Source organism: Phocoena phocoena, chromosome 19 (genome assembly GCF_963924675.1).
Source record: "Phocoena phocoena chromosome 19, mPhoPho1.1, whole genome shotgun sequence".
Classification (NCBI taxonomy): domain Eukaryota; kingdom Metazoa; phylum Chordata; class Mammalia; order Artiodactyla; family Phocoenidae; genus Phocoena; species Phocoena phocoena.
Window position 1 is genome coordinate 21,219,061 of NC_089237.1, and position 20,854 is coordinate 21,239,914.

General features: G+C 37.8%; 1 protein-coding gene across 2 annotated transcripts in view; it reads left to right on the forward strand.

Annotated features, from left to right (window-relative positions):
* FBXL20 (F-box and leucine rich repeat protein 20) overlaps positions 1–20,854 on the forward strand; it is a 111,755-nt gene that overhangs the window by 82,596 nt on the left and 8,305 nt on the right. Inside the window, exons 7-10 of one of the 2 annotated variants that reach the window (XM_065897811.1) lie at positions 12,819–12,914; positions 14,543–14,669; positions 15,945–16,019; positions 19,418–19,548. In XM_065897811.1, the coding sequence (XP_065753883.1) occupies positions 12,819–12,914; positions 14,543–14,669; positions 15,945–16,019; positions 19,418–19,548 (429 nt within the window). The remainder of the gene's footprint in view (positions 1–12,818; positions 12,915–14,542; positions 14,670–15,944; positions 16,020–19,417; positions 19,549–20,854) is intronic. The other variant, XM_065897812.1, reaches the window with a different exon arrangement.

A 20,854-nucleotide genomic window follows, 5' to 3' on the forward strand; every position in this document is an offset into this window, starting at 1 on the left:
ATGACTCTTTAAAAGTACAGTGTCTTGTGTCAGTCACAATATAAAAGAAAGAAAGCATAATCCTCCATCCTTCAGAGTTTACTGTCACAGACCCAATAGACATAAGAAGGTAGACATAAAAAACATTCAGCCTAAGGATCTATTGGTAATAACATGTATCAAATAACATTTAAATATTATGTAGGGAAATTGTTGCCTATTGGAAGGTGAAGAAGATGTTTACACAGGGAGTGGCCAGGATTAGTCAGTGGATCCTCCTGTTGTTCAAAAAGGCCTCATGAAAGAGATGGGCTCTTTAGAATTGCTTGAATGAGGGAAAGTAGAAGACAGTCCAAGCACAGGGTACACATTGTCTATTTTATTGCTTTCTTTGAGGTTACAACTGGTTAACTTTTTTGTTTTTTAATTATTTTATTTTATTTATTTTTGGCTGCGTTGGGTTTTGTTGCTACATGCGGGCTTTCTCTAGTTGCAGCAAGCGGGGGCGCCTCTCCGTTGCAGTGTGCGGGCTTCCCATTGTGGTGGCTTCTCTTGTTACGGAACATGGGCTCTAGGCACCCCAGCTTCAGTAGTTGTGGCACACGGGCTCAGTAGTTGTGGCTCATGGGCTCTAGAGCGCAGACTCAGTAGTTGTGGCACACCGGCTTAGTTGTTCTGCAGCATGTGGGCTCTTCCCGGACCAGGAATCGAACCCGTGTCCCCTGCATTGGCAGGCGGATTCTTAACCACTGCGCGGCCAGGGAAATCCCACAACTTGTTAACTTTTAATTCAAGAAAGTGTCTGAGGATTTATATTTTCAAAAGAAACAATGGAAAAATCATCATAAATGAATAAAATGGTTACTTATGGGGAGAGAAAAACCATGAAGAGACAAGAATGAAAGGGAGACCTCTGAAGTATCATGTTTTGTAATTTTACTTTAAAATTAAATGTAAATATTTTATATAATTGAAATATGGATTAAGTCAAAAAAAAAAAAAAAGCAGTCCCTAAAAATTGAAAACAAAATAGAACACATGAACCAATTCATATCAAGTTGGAGGTATAACCACACAGATATTACTTCTACTGACTTTTGATTTCTTATGAAAAATTTAAATATATGCCAATCTAGACAAAATAGTATAGTGAACCTCTCACCCAGCTTCAAACTGATAACAGAACTTGTCACTTTATGGCTAGTCTCGTTTTTTCTATACCCCTGCCCTTTTATCTTACTCATTTTGTTTTATTTTGAAAAAAGCCCTAGACACTGTATTATTTAATCTGTAAATATGCATTTCTAAAATATGCATTTCTGAAAGATAAAAGCTTTTAACATAAGCACATTAACTTTACCACTCCTATTTTAAAAAACCCATAATATCTTAAAATTATCAAATAAGCACTGGTTAATGTTCAGAATTTTGCATGTTCTAGTGACTTTAGAAATACAGTAAGTCCCCTACATACAAACGAGTTCCGTTCCAAGAGCATGTTCTTAAGTCCAGTTTGTTTGTAAGTCCAAGAAAGTTAGCCTAGGTACCCAACTGACACAATCAGCTATGTAGTCCTGTACGGTATAGATTTATAATACTTTTCACACAAATAATACATTTAAAAAACCACAAAAAATAAAGAAAACGTTTTTAATCTTACAGTACAGTACCTTGAAAAGTACAGTAGTACAGCACAACAGCTGGCATACAGAGGCTGGCATCGAGTGAACAAGCAAGAAGAGTTACTGACTGGAGGAGGGAGAGGAGGTGGGAGACGGTAGAGCTGAAGGATCGTCAGCAGTAGGAGACGGAGGGCAAGCTGCAATTTCACTCACGCCTGACATTGATGTAACACACGGTCGCATCTTTGAAAGTCCGCAACTTGAAGGTTCATATGTAGGGGACTTAGTGTATATTAAACATAGCTTAAAAGAAAAAAGATACAAACTTTAAAATCAAAGGTGGAGACTTCTGCTTCTGATGATTACAGTCACTGCCCTCCTGCTGTAAACAACTCTAAAACTGTACAAAGCATAGAAAACAAGCAGTATTAGATGTTGGACAACATGCAGAGCAGGACTGAGAAACAAATGAGGTGAGCCTTATGATTGCCCTGGCTTTCTGCTTGGTGGCATTTTCTAGATAATGGCACAAGGAGAAGGAACCCAAGCACAGCACAAAGTTCTGGCTGATTTGAAGAGAAAGAGATCAAAGTTCAGGGAGACCAGCATGGCTAAATATGTGTCTGGAGAGCGGGGAGCTACTCAAAAAAGGGCTACAGAAGTCTACACAAATTTGGCTGAATAGTAAACTATATATGCACATATTGAGACCCCACAAAGCTGGGCAAAGAACATCTAATAAGGAAAGAACAATTACTGGGAAACTGAACTGAAGAATTGCCAGAGCTTAAATAAGGTTGGGAGTTGTGACTAATCAAAATGGAGAAAGCTCACTGAACACCTTGGGACATTGAATAGAGACTTCAGAAGGGTCACACCTTGGTAGTGGAGCTAAACTAGACCAGCCCTAATAAAGGCTAAAAGGAAAAAAATCAGGATCAAATTGATTCACAACTAATTTAACTGCCTGCTAAATCAAAACTCAACATTCTTTAAAGAGAGACACAAAGTCTAGACGCTCAGCAATGTGTAGCATAATTTCCAGCATCCCATCAAATATTACAATACATGCAAAGAAGCAGGAAGTGATACCAGAAGAAGAACCAGAAGAAAAACTAGGCAATAGAAACAGACCCAGAAAGGACAGTTTATAAAATTGACCATCCAAACGTTTAAGAAGAGCAATTACAAATATGCTCAAGAATTCAAGAAAACTTAAAGATAATATGGAGATTGAGAGCAAAAGGATGGTGAGGGACTTACCTGGTGGTGCAGCGGTTAAGACTCCACACTGCCAATGCAGGGGGCCTGGGTTTGATCCCTGGTTGGGAAACTAAGATCCCACATGCCGTGGGGCAACTAAGCTTGTGTGCTGCAACCACTGAGCCCATTGCTCTAGAGCCCGTGTGCAATGAAGAGCCCGCACACTGCAACAAAGACCCAGTGCAGCCAAAATTTAATTAATTATTTAAAAAGGGAAAATTTCTCTTAAAAAAAAAAAAAGAGTACAAGGATGGGGGACTTCCCTGGAGACCCAATGGTTAAGACTCTGTGCTTCGACTGCAGGGGGTGATGGTTTGATCCCTGGATGGGGAACTAAGATCCCTCACACCATGTGACATACCCCCCCCAGAAAAAAGAGTAGAAGGATGGAAAAAGATATACTATCACAAACACTAATCACAGGAAAGTTGGAGTGGTTATTAATATCAGATGATGTAAACTTCAGGAAGAAGAGTAGATGGAAGGATATTAAATAGTACCCTCCTCTTTCAGTAAAAATAAAACAAGTAGACAGAAAAAAAAAAAAAGAAAATGGAGAAGCTATAGATGACTTGAGCAACACTATCAGTGAACTTGTCCTAAGTGACATAGAATGCTGTACCAGAAAGCATGCTTTTCATTACTGGGATATTCAATAAGATATACCAAATAATCAGCCATAAAACAAATTTCCGTAAATTTAGAATGATCGAGATCATATTGAGAGTATTCTATGGCCTCAACAGAACTAAAGTAGAAATCAAATAGCACATATCCGGAAATTTTGAAAATTAAATATCACCCTTCTGAATAATCCGTGAGTCAAGGAATAAATTACAAAGAAAATTACAAAATAAGTTTCGCTGTGTGATAGTGGCAACACAACATTCGAATCTTGTGGAATTCATTGAAGGCAGTGCTTAGCTGTGAATGCTTATCTTTTTTTTGTGGCCGCATTGGGTCTTCTTTACTGCACACAGGCTTTCTCTAGTTGCGGCGAGCAGGGACTACTCTTCGTTGCGGTGTGCGGGCTTCTCATTGCGGTGGCTTCTCTTGTTGCGGAGCACGGCTCTAGGCACACAGGCTTCAGTAGTTGTGGCACGTGCACTCAGCAGTTGTGGCTCGCGGGCTCTAGAGCGCAGGCTCAGTAGTTGTGGCACACGGGCTTAGTTGCTCTGCATCATATGGGATCTTCCCGGACCAGGGCTCGAACCCATGTCCCCTGCATTGGCAGGTGGATTCTTAACCACTGTACCACCAGTGAAGTCCTGTAAATGCTTATCTTAAAAGAAAGGTTTAAAATCAAATCTTCCCCCTTTGAAAACTAGAGGAAGAAAAGTAAATCTACAATAAGTAAAAGGAAGGAAATAAAAAAGATAATGGTGGAAATCAATGAAATAAAAAATGGGCATAGAGTAGAGAAAAATCCATGAAACCAGAAGCTGTTTCTTTGAAATAAAATCAATAAGCTCGATCGACCTCTGTTGAGATTAGTCAAGAAAGAAGACACAAATCACCAGTACCAAGACTGTAAGAAGAAATATCACTAAAGTTTCTACACATATTCAAAAGGTAATTAGAGGATGTTATGAGCAATTTTATGCCAATAAATTTGACAGCTTAGATGAAATAGATAATTTCCTTAAAAGACACAAGTTACCAAAACTGTAAAGAAATAGAAAATCTGAATAGCCTTATATCTTTTTTTTTTTTTATAAATTTATTTATTCATTTATTTATTTTTGGCTGTGTTGGGTCTTCGTTTCTGTGCGAGGGCTTTCTCTAGTTGTGGCAAGCGGGGGCCACTCTTCATCGCGGTGCGCGGGCCTCTCACTGTCGCGGCCTCTCTTGCTGCGGAGCACAGGCTCCAGACGCGCAGGCCTCTCACTGTCGCGGCCTCTCTTGCTGCGGAGCACAGGCTCCAGACGCGCAGAGCTCAGTATTTGTAGCTTACGGGCCCAGCTGCTCCGTGGCACGTGGGATCTTCCCAGACCAGGGCTTGAACCCGTGTCCCCTGCATTGGCAGGCAGACTCTCAACCACTGCGCCACCAGGGAAGCCCGCCTTATATCTTTATAAACTGGATTGGTGATTAAAAACCTTACCACCAAAAAATAAAAACAAAAACTTCTAGGCTTGGACAGTACTGAATTCTATCGAATATTTTAGAAAGGAATAATCTTTCAAAAAAATAGAGGAGGAGGGAAAACTTTCTTACTCATTATATGAGATCATCATTACCATGATATCAAAAATAAAATAAAAATTATAGGAAAAGGAAACTACTGGCCAATGTCCCACATGCACATGTAAAAATCCATAACAAAATATTATCAAATTGAACCCAGCAACATATGAAAAGGGTAATAAATCATAATCAATTTGGATTTATCTTGGAAATGTAAGGTTGTTTTAACATGCAAAATCAGTCAGTGTTATTAAGTTCCAACTTAATAACAGATCAAAGAAGAAAAATCACATGATCATCTCAATAGATCCAGAAAAAGCATTTTACAAAATTAAACACCCATTAAGGATAAAATCTCTAAACAAACTAGGAGAAGGTAACTTCCTCAACCTGATAACTCGTATATATGAAAAACCTAATTTTAACATTGTATTTAGTCATAAAATACTGAACATTTCCCCCTAAGGTCAAAGCATGGATATTAGGTCTACTACATCTATTCAACATTGTACTGGAAATCCACCTAGTACAATAAGGGAAGAAAAAGCGGGGTCATACAGATTAGAAAATAATTTTTAAATGGCATGATAGGGTTCTAGCAAGTTCACAGGAAACATGGCCAATATGCAAAAATTAATTCTGTATCCGTAAACCATCAACGAACAAATGGAAAATGAAATTTTAAATATAGCAACATTCGTGGTAACATCCAAGAACATAAAATACTTAAGGATAAACTTAATAAAAATATGTGCACGTTACATACACTGAAATCAGATTTCTAAAAATTAAAGGAAAGTAGGTCTTAAAACTTTTCATGGACTTCCCTGGTGGCGCAGTGGTTAAGAATCCGCCTGCCAATGCAGGGGACACAGGTTCGAGCCCTGCTCCAGGAAGATCCCACATGCCGCGGAGCAACTAAGTCTGTGTGCCACAACTACTGAGCTTGAGCCCTAGACCCTGAGAGCCACAACTACTGAGCCTGAGTGCCACAACTACGAAGCCTGTGCGCCTAGAGCCTGTGCTCCACAACAAGAGAAACCACTGCAATGAGAAGCCCGTGCGCAGCAGCGAAGACCCAACGCAGCCAGAAAGAAAGAAAGAAATTTAAGTTTTCATCACAAGAAAAAAAAATTGGAGCCGTGCGTAGTAATGGATGGACTTATTGTGGTAATCATTTTGCAATATATGTGTATATTGAATCATTTTGTTGTACACCTAAAACTAATATAATGTTACATGTTAATTATATACCCAATTTTCATAAGCAAAGTATGATAATAATAACTCGTTAAATAGAGAATATCAATTAAAAGAAATTGTAAAATATGAGCCAAATGGAAACTCTGGAATTGGAAATACAGTATCTAAAACATATATAGCATGATGGCTGTAGTTAACAGTACTGTATAGTATACTTGAGAGTAGATTTTAAATGTTTTCACTGTAGCAACAACAAAATGGTATTTATGTGAGGTAAACAGTGTGTTAACTAACCTTCTTGTGGTAAACATTCCACAACATATATGTGTATCAAGTCATCACATTGTATACCTTAAACTTACATAATGTTATATGTCAATTACATGTCAGTAAAGCTAGGGGGAAAAAAACCCCAGAAAAACAGGTAATCAATCAATAAATTTAGAGATCTGTAGGGCTTCCCTGGTCGCGCAGTGGTTAAGAATCTGCCTGCCAATGCAGGGAACACGGGTTCAATCCTTGGTCCGGGAAGAGCCCACATGCCGTGGAGCAGCTAAGCCCGTGAGCCACAACTACTGAGCCCATGTGCCACAACTACTGAAGCCCACGTGCCTAGAGCCTGTGCTCCGCAACAAGAAAGGCCACCGCAATGAGAAGCCTGCGCACCGCAACAAAGAGTAGCCCCCACTCGCCGCAACTAGAGAAAAGCCCTTGTGCAGCAATGAAGACCCATGCCGCCAAAAATAAATAAATAAATATTAAAAAAATAAATTTAGAGATCTGTAGCAATTATCCATCCAGTCTAAAGAACAGAAAGATTAAAGAAAAATGGACAGAGCCTCAGAGACCTGTGGAACAACATCAAGAGTAGAATGTGAATGAATCCCAGACAAGATAGAAAGAGGCAGGAAGAAAAAAAAAGTGAGAAATTAGTGGCAGAAAGCCTTCCAAATTTGATGAAAGACGTTAATCTACACATCTAAGAAGTTCATTGAACCCCAAGAAGGATAAAAATATCCATATAGACATGTTAGGGCCAAACTGTTGAAAATAGAACACAGAAATTTTTGAAAGCAGCAAAAGGAAAATAACTCATGTATACAAAAAGAATATTTGGTTAATGGGTGACCTAATCAGAAATAATGGAAACCAGAGCCATGTGACATACTCAGTGTGCTGAAAGGAACAAAACAAGAATTCTGTATCTAGCAAAACTGTCCTCTGTAAATGTAGGCAAAATAATGACATTCCCAGATAAAAAGGGAGAGAATTTGTCCCTAGTAAATATGCCTGGCAAGAAATAGTAAAGGAAGCCCTTCAGGATGAAAGGAAATAAATACCAGACAGTAACTCGGATCCATAGGAATTGGTAAATGAAAAACATCAGAAACGGTAAATATGTGGGTAAATCTAAGACTCTGACTTTTTCATATCTTCTCTTAACTTCTTTAGAAAATAGAAGATTGTATAAAGCAATCATTATAACATTGTATTGTTAGGTCTATAATATATATATAGAAGTAATATATGAAATATATTTGAACATATGAAAATAATAGCACAAAGGAGAGAGGAGGGAACCATTATGTACTGAAGCAACATGCTTGTGCTTTATGCGCATTAAGTTATTGGTTTGTTTGTTTTAATTTATTTTATTTTTTTGGCTGTGTTGGGTCTTAGTTGTGGCATGTGGGATCTTTGTTAAGGTGTGCAGGATCTTTAGTTATGGTATGCGGGCTTCTCTCTAGTTGTGGTGTGCAGGTTGTTTTTTTCTCTCTCTAGTTGTGGAGTGTGGGTTCCAGAGCACGTGGGCTCTGTAGTTTGCAGCACACGGGCTATCTAGTTGAGGCTCATGGGCTCAGTAGTTGTGGCACGTGGGCTTAGTTGCCCCGTGGCATGTGGGATCTTAGTTCCCCGACCAGGGATCGAACCTGCATCCCCTGCATTAGAAGGCAGATTCTTTACCACTGGACCACCAGGGAAGTCCCTAAGTTATTGTTTTGAAATAGATTGTGGTAAGTTAAGATACATATGGTATTCCATGAGCAGACTATAAGAAAATAATTAGAGAAATAAAAAGGTAAAAAGTCAACAGAGGAATTGAAACAGTACACTTAAAACAAGAAAACAGTAAAGGAGACACAGAAAAACAAACTCGAAAAAAGCATGAAGCAAATAGAAAAGGATTGCAAAATGGGAGGGAAAATCCAACCATATCAATAATTTTATTAAATGTAGACAGACTGAACTCTTCACCCAAAAGACAGATTATCAATATGGATTAAAAAGCAACACCCGGGGCTTGCCTCGTGGCGCGGTGGCTAAGAATCCACCTGCCAATGCAGGGGATGTGGGTTCGAGCCCTGATCTGGGAAGATCCCACATGCCACGGAGCAACTAAGCCCGTGCGCCACAACTACTGAGCCTGCGCTCTAGAGCCCACAACACAACTACTGAGCCCACGTGCCATAACTACTGAAGCCCGTGTGCCTAGAGCCGGTGGCCCACAACTAGAGAAGCCACCACAATGAGAAGCCCACGCACTGCAACGAAGAGTAGACCCCGCTCGCCACGACTAGAGAAGCCTGCACACAGCAACGAAGACCCAATGCAGCCAAAAACAAAAAGCAAGACGCAACTATGTGCTGTCTACAAGAGACATGCTTTAGATTCAAAGCCGCAAATAGGTTGAAAGTAAACAGATGGAAAAATGCATACTATGCCGATAGAACACTCCACCCAATGATTACAGAATAAACATTCTTTACAAACATACTGGAACATTCTCCAGGATAGAGCATAGATTGGGCCACTAAACAAGTCTTAATCAGTTTAAGAAGATTAAAATCATTCAAAATATGTTCTCTGACCAGAACTAGAGAATTAAACTAGAGATTCATGACAGAACAAAATGTGGGAAAAGCTCAAGTATTTGGAAATTCAGCATCATGCTTCTAAATAATTTTGAATTGAATGAAAATGAAAAGCTACCAAAATTTATGTGATTCAGCCAAGGTAATGATACAACTCTTTATTCCTATATCACAAAAAGGAAAGAAAGAAAGCTCAAATCAGTAACAACCTTCAACTTTAAGAAAATAGAAAGAAGGGCAAAGCGCAAAGCAAAAAGAAGGAAAAAAATAAAGATTAGATTGGATATCAGAGAAATAGGAAACAAAAACAGTGATAAAATCAATGAAACCAAGAGCTGGTTCATTGAAAAAAGTTTTTTAAATTGACAAACCTAGACTAAGAAAGTAAGAGACAAGACCCAGATTATCAAAAGCAGGAATAAAGGAGAGAACTAAGTACTTTAGCCAAAAGACAGATGAAATGTTTATCAGGTAATACCATAAATAACTTCATACTAACAAATCAGACAACCTAGGTGAAATGGACAAATTCCTGGGAAGGCACAGATTACCAAATTTGACTCAACAGGAAAATAGACAATCTGAATAGATCTATAGCAAGTAAATTCAGTAATTCAAAATTGTCCCACAAAAAAAGCCCAAGCCCAGATGACTTACTTCACTGGTGAGTCCATCAAATATTTAAAGAAAAAATAACACCAATACTCAAACTCACTCATAAAGTAAAAGAAGAAATACTTCATAACTTGTTTTCTCCGGCCAACATTTTTCTGATACCAAAAATATCTGATGTCAAAGCCAAACAAAGATATCACAATAAAAGGAAATCTACTGTATTCCTCAGGAACAGAGATGCAGAAATACTTAACAAAATTTTAGCAAACTGAATCCAGCAACATATAAAAGGGCTGGATCTTAACCAACTGGGATTTATCCCAGAAATACAAGTGTGGTATAACATCTGAAAATCAGTTAATGTAATAGTTCATAATAATTAGTAAAATAAAGTAGAGATCAACAAACTTTTTCTGTATGGGGCTGGATAAGGAAATATTTAAGGCTTTGTTGGCCATATGGTCTCTGTCACAGCTGCTCAACTCTGCCAGTGTTTTACAAACATTGCCAATGTTTTACAAAGTGGCCACAGACAATACATAAACAAATGAGCATGACTGTGCTCCAATAAAACTTTATTGCATGGTGCTGAGATTTTAATTTCATTTAATTTTCACATGTCACAAAATAGTATCTTCTTTCAACCATTTAGAAATGCCAAAACCATTCTTGACTTGTGGCCATATAAAAATAGGCAGCTGGTGAGATTTACTGCCCTCTGGAATAAAGGACAGAAACCGCATGATCATCTCACTATGATAGGCAGCCTCTAAAATGACCCCCAAATAATCCCTGCCTCCTCATATTTGCACCTTTGTGTAATCTTTTCCCCTTGAGCGTGGACTGGACCTAGTGACTCATTTCTAACAATAGAATACTGCAAAAGAGATTGGATATCTCTTTGGAGATTAGGTTACAAAAAGACTTTGACTTCTGTCTTGCTCTACTTTCTTCTCCAGCTCTGGGGAAGCAAGCTGCCCTGTTGTGAGTAGCTCTGTGGAGAGGTCCATGTGGCAAGAAACTGAGGTCTCTGGCCAGCAGCCAGCAAGAACCTGAATAGATCAAAAACCAAATGAGTAAGCTTGGAATTAGATCGTCTAAGGTCTGCCAACATCCGCCTAAATGAGCTTGGAAGGGAATCTGTACCTAGTTACCTTTGAGATGATTGCAGCTGTGGCCAGTAGTACCTTGATGGTAGCCTTGTGAGAGACGTGGCGTCAGAGTCGCCCTGCTAAGCTGCCTGTGCCTCTGTTTCTGATCCATGAAAACCATGAGATAATAAATAATTATTGTTTTAAGCTGCTCATTCCTGAGGTAATTTGCTGTGCAACAGTAGCTAACTAATACATCATTAGATACAGTAAAAGCACATGACAAAATGCAACATTCATTCGTGATCAAAATTTTAAACAGGGAATTCCCTGGAGGTGCAGTGGTTAGGACTCAGCAGTTTCACTGACAGGGCCCGGGGTTCAGTCCCTGGTTGGGGAAGTAAGATCCTGTAAGCCTCCAGGCGCAGCCAAGAAAAAAAAAAAAAATCAAACTAGGAATAGAAAGGAGTTTCCTTAATCTGATCAAAAGCTTCCATGAAAATCCTACTGCTAACAATGTACTTAATGGTGAGAGACTGAATGCCTTACCTTAAAGTCAGGAGCAAAGTGAGTTTCTATTCAACATTCTGCTGGGGATTCTAGCCAATGCAATAAGTTTACAAAAAAAGAGCATACCAATAGGAAGGAAGTAAGACTGTCTCTTTTGGCAGGTAACATAAATCCAAAAGGAATGCCAGATTTCGACTCTGAAAACCATAAAACATTACTGAGAGAAATTAAAGAAGATGTGTATCAAGAATATATAGAGAATTCTTACAATCGATAACAAGGCAATCCAATTAAAAATAGGCCTGGGACTTCCCTGGCGGTCCAGTAGTCAAGACTCCATGCTTCCACTGCAGGGAGCATGGGTTCAATCCCTGGTTGGGGAATTAAGGTTCTTTCTGCATGCCGTGCTACATGGCCAAAAAAATAAATAAATTAAAAAAAAAAAAAAAAAGCCTGAGCACTTAGACATTTCACCAAGGAAAGAGATGAATGGTTAACAAACACAAGAAAGAGTGTTCATTACAAAATTGCAAAATAAAACCACAAGAGGCAATTTGACAAGGCATTTATGAGGCAATTGAGGAAACTTGAACACAGACTGGGTGTCAGACATTAAGGAATTAAAATCCTTATTTAGAAATATGTCCTGAAATATTTACAGGTAAAATAATATGTCTGGGATTCACTCTAAAATACTGAAACAAACAAAGGAGAAAAATAGATGAAATAGCAATAGTAGAACATTGATAAATGTCAAAGCTTAATGATGGTACGTGTGCATTCTCTGTTATTCATTCTTGAGTATATTTGAGATTGTCTGTAATTAAAAAAAAGTTTAAATGAGGAACTTGACCACTGTGGGAAAAGAGCCTTTAAGGAATTCATAAAGGAAAGCAGGCAGTAATTTACATAACTTAGTTTATTTCAGCCCAACACTGGTCCATCCTCTGTATACCTTGCAAAAATCCTATTTTTTCATTACTGCCATGCAGAAGGTTATCTGAGCAGAAAGAGATTTAAGTGAAAGACCAGAGACAGAGGTTTTGGGCTTCATGTTTCACCACTTGCTGGCAGGTACTAGCTAGCTTTCTGGTGTTCCTGAATTTACAAAATGCATGTAGATCTCTTATCAGCACAAATGTAGTTTGCTGTCAGTAGCTACTAACATTTCCAAATGTGAATCAGGCGCCATCTTCCCCTCATGCACATTCTCATAAACAGCACAGCTTTTTTTATCCTTTGTAAACCTGCCTCTTCCTCAGCATGAAAGGTCCCTGGATTTATAACTACTTTTATTTGGGGTATGGAAATTTTACAGTTCTTGTAACATGTGAGAGTCATGTATGATATTCCAAGGATGTGTTCTTATTTGTTTATTGAGAATTGTGTATGATATTGGTATATCATACTAATATCCTTAGTAGGATGTGTTCTTATTTGTTTATTCATTATTTTCTCCTTTTTCCATTTTTCAGTACATGTACTAGCCTTAGCAAGTTCTGTTCCAAACTCAGGCACCTTGACTTGGCTTCCTGTACATCAATAACAAACATGTCTCTAAAAGCTCTGAGGTAAATTTCTTACAACAAGAATGTCCAATAATCAGAACAGATACTTATTTTTTTATTAACTAAAATAAAGTTGGAATTGAAGGAAACTATGTTTTATAGATACGTACTGTAGTTCAAAATAGATCCTTTGTTTTACTACTTGCCCAAATTACAGGACACATTCAGGTGAAATGATAGAGGTAACTAGGATTTCTGAACAGAATAGTACAGTTTGTACATGAATGAAGTGCTTAGCAGGATTCTGTATATATAGTACGTGCTCAGTAAGTTTTCATTGTTTTAATGTTACTGTATTTTTTAAAAGTGCATTACAAAAAGGTATATCTTAAAAGGAGGGTGAAATGCCCAATGTCTTTGTACTTTTACTTTTTTATCAGCCTTTTATAAAAGTCGTGGTGCCATGTATTAGTTACATTTATGAATAGTAAGAATTAAGCCATTAAAAGACGAAATGTAAATTTAGTTAAGTAGAGTGTGAGTAATCTGAAAATGTGTCTCCTTCTATACCTTCCTTATGAGCACTGAACACATGTATCTAAGGCTGGTGTAGGATAATAAATAAGATAGTATAACAGTGTTTATAGTTCATAAGTAATTCACATAAATGGTCTCATTTATTTTGAAATCTTGTGAGGTAGATAGGACAGACACTTTACAGATAAGAAAATCTAAAACATTTTTGAATGCCGGGTACTGTGGTTCAGCCATGGGAGGTAACTGAATAGATATTGTTGCTGCCCTTAAGTTGCTCAGAGTCTCGTGGAAGAAAAAAAAACTAAATGTGTTGTCATATTACAGCGGGATAAGTGCTATGGTAGAAATGAGTGCATTAGTTTGGGGAGAACATAGAAGGGCTACTGCTAATCTTGGTTTAAGAGAGGTTCCGTCAGGCTTCCCGAAGTGACTTGCCTGAAGTCACGCTATTAATGTTGAAGAATAAACTTGAACTAAGATCCCCTGGCTTTATTTTATAAAACAATTAAAGCAGTATTTTCCAAAGAATGCCACAGAGCTTGGGATTCTTCCATAGTTTAAATGTGAAATCAAAGATGAAGCTAGTGTTTGATAGAAGGCAGAGATCTAATAATACAATATATCCTAAATTCAGCCTGTGGAAACTGTACCCTAGATACTTCCCAAGAGAGAGAATTTACAGATCCTTTGTAATTTTTTAAATAAAAGTTTAAATGGCCTCATTATTACTTTGATAAGTACTTGAATTATTTGATAGAGAATTTGAGTTTGAATCTGACTCTTCATTAATTACTCTGTTAACTTGAACCAGTCGCTTAATTTCCATTTCCTATATAGAGACGGTTAAATTTGTGATAAGTGCAAAAAGAATATACTTTGAAAAGTATAAACCTCCATAAAAATCTAATGTATCTGAAAAACAGCATTGTGCCTGAGCTTATTAGTTAAGGTGGATTTGAGCTAGCCCTCCTAGTGATGTAGTCCCACATGAACACCACAAGCGTTGATAAGTGCCCCTTTTGTTACAGAATTGCCTGTATTCTAAATCTACATTAAGTAAATATGTCCCCAACTAGATGGCCAATAAAATGAGACTTTGGTGCCTTTGGAATTGGATTTAGTCATATGTTTGTTTCATTTTGTTTTATCCTAAGTGAGGGATGTCCACTGTTGGAGCAATTAAACATTTCCTGGTGTGACCAAGTAACCAAGGATGGTATCCAAGCACTAGTGAGAGGCTGTGGAGGTCTTAAAGCCTTATTCTTAAAAGGCTGCACACAGGTAATACTCCCTGTCTTACTTGTGAATGATAGAGGCACCATGAACTTGGTGGGCAGCCCAAGATGTTGGCTTGAGAGATACGTAGTAGTTGTGTATTACTGACCAAAGACCCATGCTTACCAAAAATTAAAGGGTTTTCCCTAGAGTGAAAAAATAGAAGAATTAACACCTGCCTGACCAAAGATAAATTTTTGAGGGGAGGCAAGATGGGAAGACAAAATCATAATACGGAACAGGTGCCACAGGCAAGAAGGGTTTCATGTAATTTAATCTGAAAAGACAACTTGTCGTGTTGTCACTGCCTGAGACCTTGAACTGGATAGGCAAGGAAGACAGTCTTGGCAGTTTCCACTAGTTTAACTACGAAGAGCCTTTCTTAAATGTGCCAAGTATACAGCAAGCTACATTTTATAGTATTGATGCTTATTTCCTGCCAGTCACATCACAAATCCAACATATTTTGTCATTAAAAATTTTAATATCTCAGTGTTTTACAGTGGGAAAAAAAAGGAGTTGACATGGTGACAACACCTGGAAGGAAATGATCAAGAGTGGGTTTAGAAGTGACTGACAAAGTAGGGCTAGGCTCTTATTACCTTATTTTATTAATGGTTGCTAAAACCATGCCTTGTATTCTATTAAAAAATGCCCTCACTCTTTCACCATGAAGGGAGGATTTCCACGGTTTGAAACAGAGCTTTGAAAGTACGACCACCTTAAAACAACAACTTGAGCTCCTGGTTATTTATGGAATCCTGAAAAATATTGATTGGGATGTGTCATTATAGTCAATTACTTGCGATCTGTTCTCCACACTGTACGCATAGCACTGATCTTCTAGCAGCAGATAAACTACAGATTTCTTTCTCAGCTCCTGTTCCCGAAAGTTTGTTGTTAAGAAACTTTACAGGGAGTGTAGCAATGTGAAAGTTATTTTAGTTTCAAAATCCCTCAGCAAAATGCTGCAAGGCATCTTTAATTTATCGGAAGAAAAATCCGTAAACCTTAGGCAATGTTTATTTTACCTTTCCCTTGATTTGGTGATACTGTGAATTTGACGTGGTCAGAACTGATAACAGATACTGATAGATGTACTAATCATTTGAATTACACGTTTATATGATCATAGTTCATTGTTTCTGGTTCATTTGTTCCTTTGAAAGTTGGTTGGCTATATTTAGAATGTGTTGATGAATGTGTACACTCAAATCTTTAAGATTTAAATATTTTAAACAATGTCAGTAATAATTTCTTCTCTCTTTTTAATCTTTCTAGCTAGAAGATGAAGCTCTCAAGTACATAGGTGCACACTGTCCTGAACTGGTGACTTTGAACTTGCAGACTTGCTTAGTAAGCAGTCCTTCCCACAACTCTTCTGTATTAGTAATTCATTTCAATAATATTATTGTAAGAGTTTCAGTCATAAAGACCAGTAGTTTGTCTGCTTCAACCCTGGGGATGCAGTAATCATAGATGACTTTTTAAATGCTCAACAGTACTCGCCCCTAGGGGCTTTGATGTAGATGAGATAGAGGGTAGCTTATACAGAATTCCAAATAAGGTAAACTGTAGCTGCACCCCTTTCTCTTCTACTTACGAAAACTCTACTTTTTAGAAGTAAATTTTTCACAGGCTATGGCATTTTAAATATTTTTGGTAAATTAATTGCAGTCACACTGACTAACATTTATCAGGGAGTAATGACTATTGGGAATCATTGATATAAGCAGATGACAAGCAAAATGTACCCTTTAAATTATTTTCAAGTAGTATTTGTAGTTCACATTTGGCTTGTTTAGACTATCAACTTTTTTGTGTCTATCCCAAACCCCCTGAATTTTGTTCAGAGAATTTGCTGAAACTATTCAGGATCCTAGAACATTGACAATACACCTTTAGCTTTTGCCTCTTGCCTTGAAAATTGCATATATGTGTTGCCTTGGAGTGAGAGCCTCTCATAGCAATGAAAAAAGTTGGTGAGGGTTTTCTTTGTTTTTGCTAAGCCTTCTGTGTATAATACTCTCTCCTTGTTTGGTCACCTGAAACTTTAGAGCATAGTGGTTGTTTAGTTTAAAGGTGACACATATAGGGCCACGTTTTGTGCAATTTAAGCACCCTGCCCTCCCAGCCCTTAAGGGATGGTACTGATAGCGATCTGTTTCAGAGGCTCCTAGAGACTGAGTTAAAGGAATGATATTTTGATTTCCATAGTTGCTAACTACCAGAATTTGCCTACTTTCATTTATGAAACAAATATTTGGCCTGAAAGAAAGATCTTACACAGCTATTGTAAACACGAAACCGTCATCTTACAGTGACAGGAAAAAACTGTTCTTGCACATCTTCAGATTTTATTTATATACATACATAAATATACACATGTGCACTCTGTATATGTGTGTGTGTGTATATGTTACGTACGTACACACATACATACATATAAATACGTGTATACCACCATACCTACCGTTTGCCGTTTTAGTTTCACTTCCTTTACCCTTCCAGCAGACAGAAACCAATCAGTAAGCCTAAAGAACCAGCTCTAAAAAAAAAAAAAAAAAAAAAAGAACCAGCTCTGTCATATGTTTATTTTACTGTTTACCTTCACCCAGATCATAGGGCATGAGTCATTCCTTCTGTCATTCTGTACAATGTGATGAAATGATTCTCAGCATTCATGACACTTCTTGAAGTTTCTGCCCAGAACTATTGAAGGGACCAAAGTACACACTTAATGTAGTCTCTTTTTCTTGACTAATTTGAAAACACAAAAGTTTAGTAGATTTTGCTCTTTTAACAATTTAAAGTATTGGTAATATGACTTTCTTCCTCAGTAATCCCTTATAGACTTCAAAACATTAAGAAAGAAGAGGCAGCACAGCCCTCCCAGTATTTTGTTAATAATGTGTGACGCAAACTCCATTGGCCTGCTAAATATGCACGTTTATGGATTGCTGCTTCTCTCTTTATTTACATTTCTTTCAGTTATCCTTGTTTAGTAATAGTCACATTTGTGTGGCACTTTTTTTTTTTTGGCGGTACGCGGGCCTCTCACTGTTGCGGCCTCTCCCGTTGCGGAGCACAGGCTCCAGACACGCAGGCTCGGCAGCCATGGCTCACGGGCCCAGTCGCTCCGCGGCATGTGGGATCTTCCCGGACCGGGGCGTGAACCCGTGTCCCCTGCATCGGCAGGCAGACTCTCAACCACTGCGCCACCAGGGAAGCCCCTGTGTGGCACTTTTTTAAGGTACTTCTACATGTGTATATGCCTCATCGATTTATTCTCATGACAGATCTTGTATCTGCCTTAGCATCCATTTTTCATCTGTATGTTGTTTCAGTTCTATAATACTGAGAACATACTGATTTAGGTAGTGAATATTTAAAGTTTGATTTCTTTTTCAGTTGTCCTTGTAACCTAAGAATACTGTTTGATTAAACAGAAATGACAGGAGAGCTTTATTCTGAGGCTTACACAAAATTAGCAAATCTATCAGGACAAATTAAAATGCTGATCATATCCAACATGTTAAGATTTTTATATATGACATCTTTTGTTTAATGTAACATCTCTCGTGTTTTTTCATTTTAAAATAATATAAAATAATAATTTAAAACATACAAAATTATATTTGAGTTGGATACAACTATCTCCATTAAATTAGGATAGTCTTTTTTTTATACATCTTTATTGGAGTATAATTGCTTTACAATGTTGTGTTAGTTTCTGCTCTACACAGAGTGAATCAGCTATATGCATACATATATCCCCATATACCCTCCCTCTTGAGCCTCCCTCCCACCCTCCCTATCCCACCCCTCTAGGTGGTCATAAAGCACTGAGCTGATCTCCCTGTGCTATGCAGCAGCTTCCCACTAGCTACCTATTTTACGTTTGGTAGTGTATATATGTCAGTACCACTCTCTCACTATGTCCCAGCCTCCCCTTCCCCCACTGTGTCCTCAAGTCCATTCTCGACATCTGCATCTTTATTCCTGCCCTACCACTAGGCTCATCAGTACCAATTTTCTAGATTCCATATATATGCATTAGCATACAGTATTTATTTTTCTCTTTCTGACTTACTTCACTCTGTATGACAGACTCTAGGTCCATCCACCTCACTACAAATAACTCAATTTTGTTCCTTTTTATGGCTGAGTAATATTCCATTGTATATATGTGCCACATCTTCTTTATCCATTCGTCTGTCAATGGACATTTAGGTTGTTTCCAGGTAGGATAGTCTTTATATTATAAAACTAAAATTTAGAAATAAATGGATTTATGGTTGATATGAGATTACAGCTATGATCCACAGGTTGTTTCATTTTTTTAAAGTACCTTAATATCAGTATCAATTTTGAACTTGTAAATGCATTTGTACTATTAAAATACTGCTGTTTTTATCTGTTTTCTAGGTTTTAAAATCATTTAATTGAACCTACACCATGATGCACCCCATCTGTTCCCAGTCTTGTCAGTCCCATTAGGTTAAAAGAACCCTGTTATAGCTTCTTCCCTTTGCACCAGAAATGAGCACAGATTCTCTTGAAAACTAAATCAAAAGGAACTGGAAGGAAGAAACAAAGTGTATTCATTTTCTTTTAGGTCTGCTACATGGTTAATATCAAATCTGCTTTTATTTCTTTTTGGCGCTTGTTTCACAGAGGAAACTTTTTTCTGTCTTTATCTTCTGCCAAGTTACTAATAACTATGGGCTTTTCCCCCTTGTTTTTTTTTTTAGCAAATCACAGATGAAGGTCTCATTACTATATGCAGAGGGTGCCATAAGTTACAGTCCCTCTGTGCCTCTGGCTGCTCCAACATCACAGATGCCATCCTGAACGCTTTAGGTCAGAACTGCCCACGGCTTAGGTAAACATTTCTCGGTTATCTCAAAAAATCAGGGGAAAGGAGCAGTGGCCTCCTTCACTCATATTTATTCCTTGGAACCTTGAATTTTTTAAGGTAGACACTACAAGGCCACTACTACCCTTTCAGATGCGCGCCTACTTGCTTTGTACCTCATTTGATTACACGTAATTGGCCTGAACCAGGGGGTAATAGTCCTCATTTTCTGCTTCTTGGCTATCCATACTAGAAAAATATCAACATTTTATCACATTACTTGAGAAAAGAAATAAAGGCATTTTCTCTTATTAATGCTTTCATATAATTCCTTTCTGAAGAAAGTTTTTAGAAGCCCACCCTGTGATCATTTATATTGTAGTAATGATGCTAGGTACATAGCAGGGAGTATTTAAAGAGAAAAAACAGCTCTTCCTTTGTGCTGATGGTCTTTTAAAGCAAGCTTTATTTCTCTGTGGCTCCTCTTCTCTACCTAATACAGGATTGGCTGACTGTTCACTAAGAATGCGGTGTTAGCATGCACATGCTATCAAGCCCATATTGATTTTGTAAGAGCACACAGCACACTATTTGTAATAAATAGGGATAATCCCCGTATACCTTTTTTGTTCTTTAAAACAAAATTTATATTGTACTTACTATATAGTAAACATGTCAGCCACTGTTTTAAATTATTTACAAATATTAATTCATTTAATCATCATAACACCATACAAGCACTGTTATTATCTCTGTATTATAGGTGAGAAAACCGAAGCACAGGTCAAGTAACCTGTTCAAGGTCTCACAGTTAGTAAGTGCAGGAGCAAGTGTTCCATCTCAGGCAGTCTATCTCCAGAACCTATGAAACCACTTGTCTTACACATAAGAATCATTGTAAACCAATAAGAACTTTCTTAAAACTTTTTTGTAATCACCTGGCCATGGGCCTTCGTAATCTCGGAAGCCTAGAGTAGAATACTCGCCAGGAGCTGAGGAGGTAGCCAGTCTTCTCTCTAAAAAACATTACGTATTACCTTTTTCTGTTTTAAAGACAGGGATGTTCAGCTCCCTTCTCCTTCATGGTTTATTTTATTGTTAGAAAAGAAAGGCTCTCAAATGTGATACTTAAAAGTTGGGTTCAGTCAGATCATACTTTCCCATTAGATACAGTATTTTAATTGATTGTCAGTTGGTAATGATTCCTTATACTTTAGCTTTATGTTTTTTTTCAACTTCTCTAGTAATTTGTAAGCAAACATACAGTGTTCTTTGGTACTGTCGTGCAGACACCACCAGACTTTTCACAAAGAAGAGCTACTATTTTTGATTC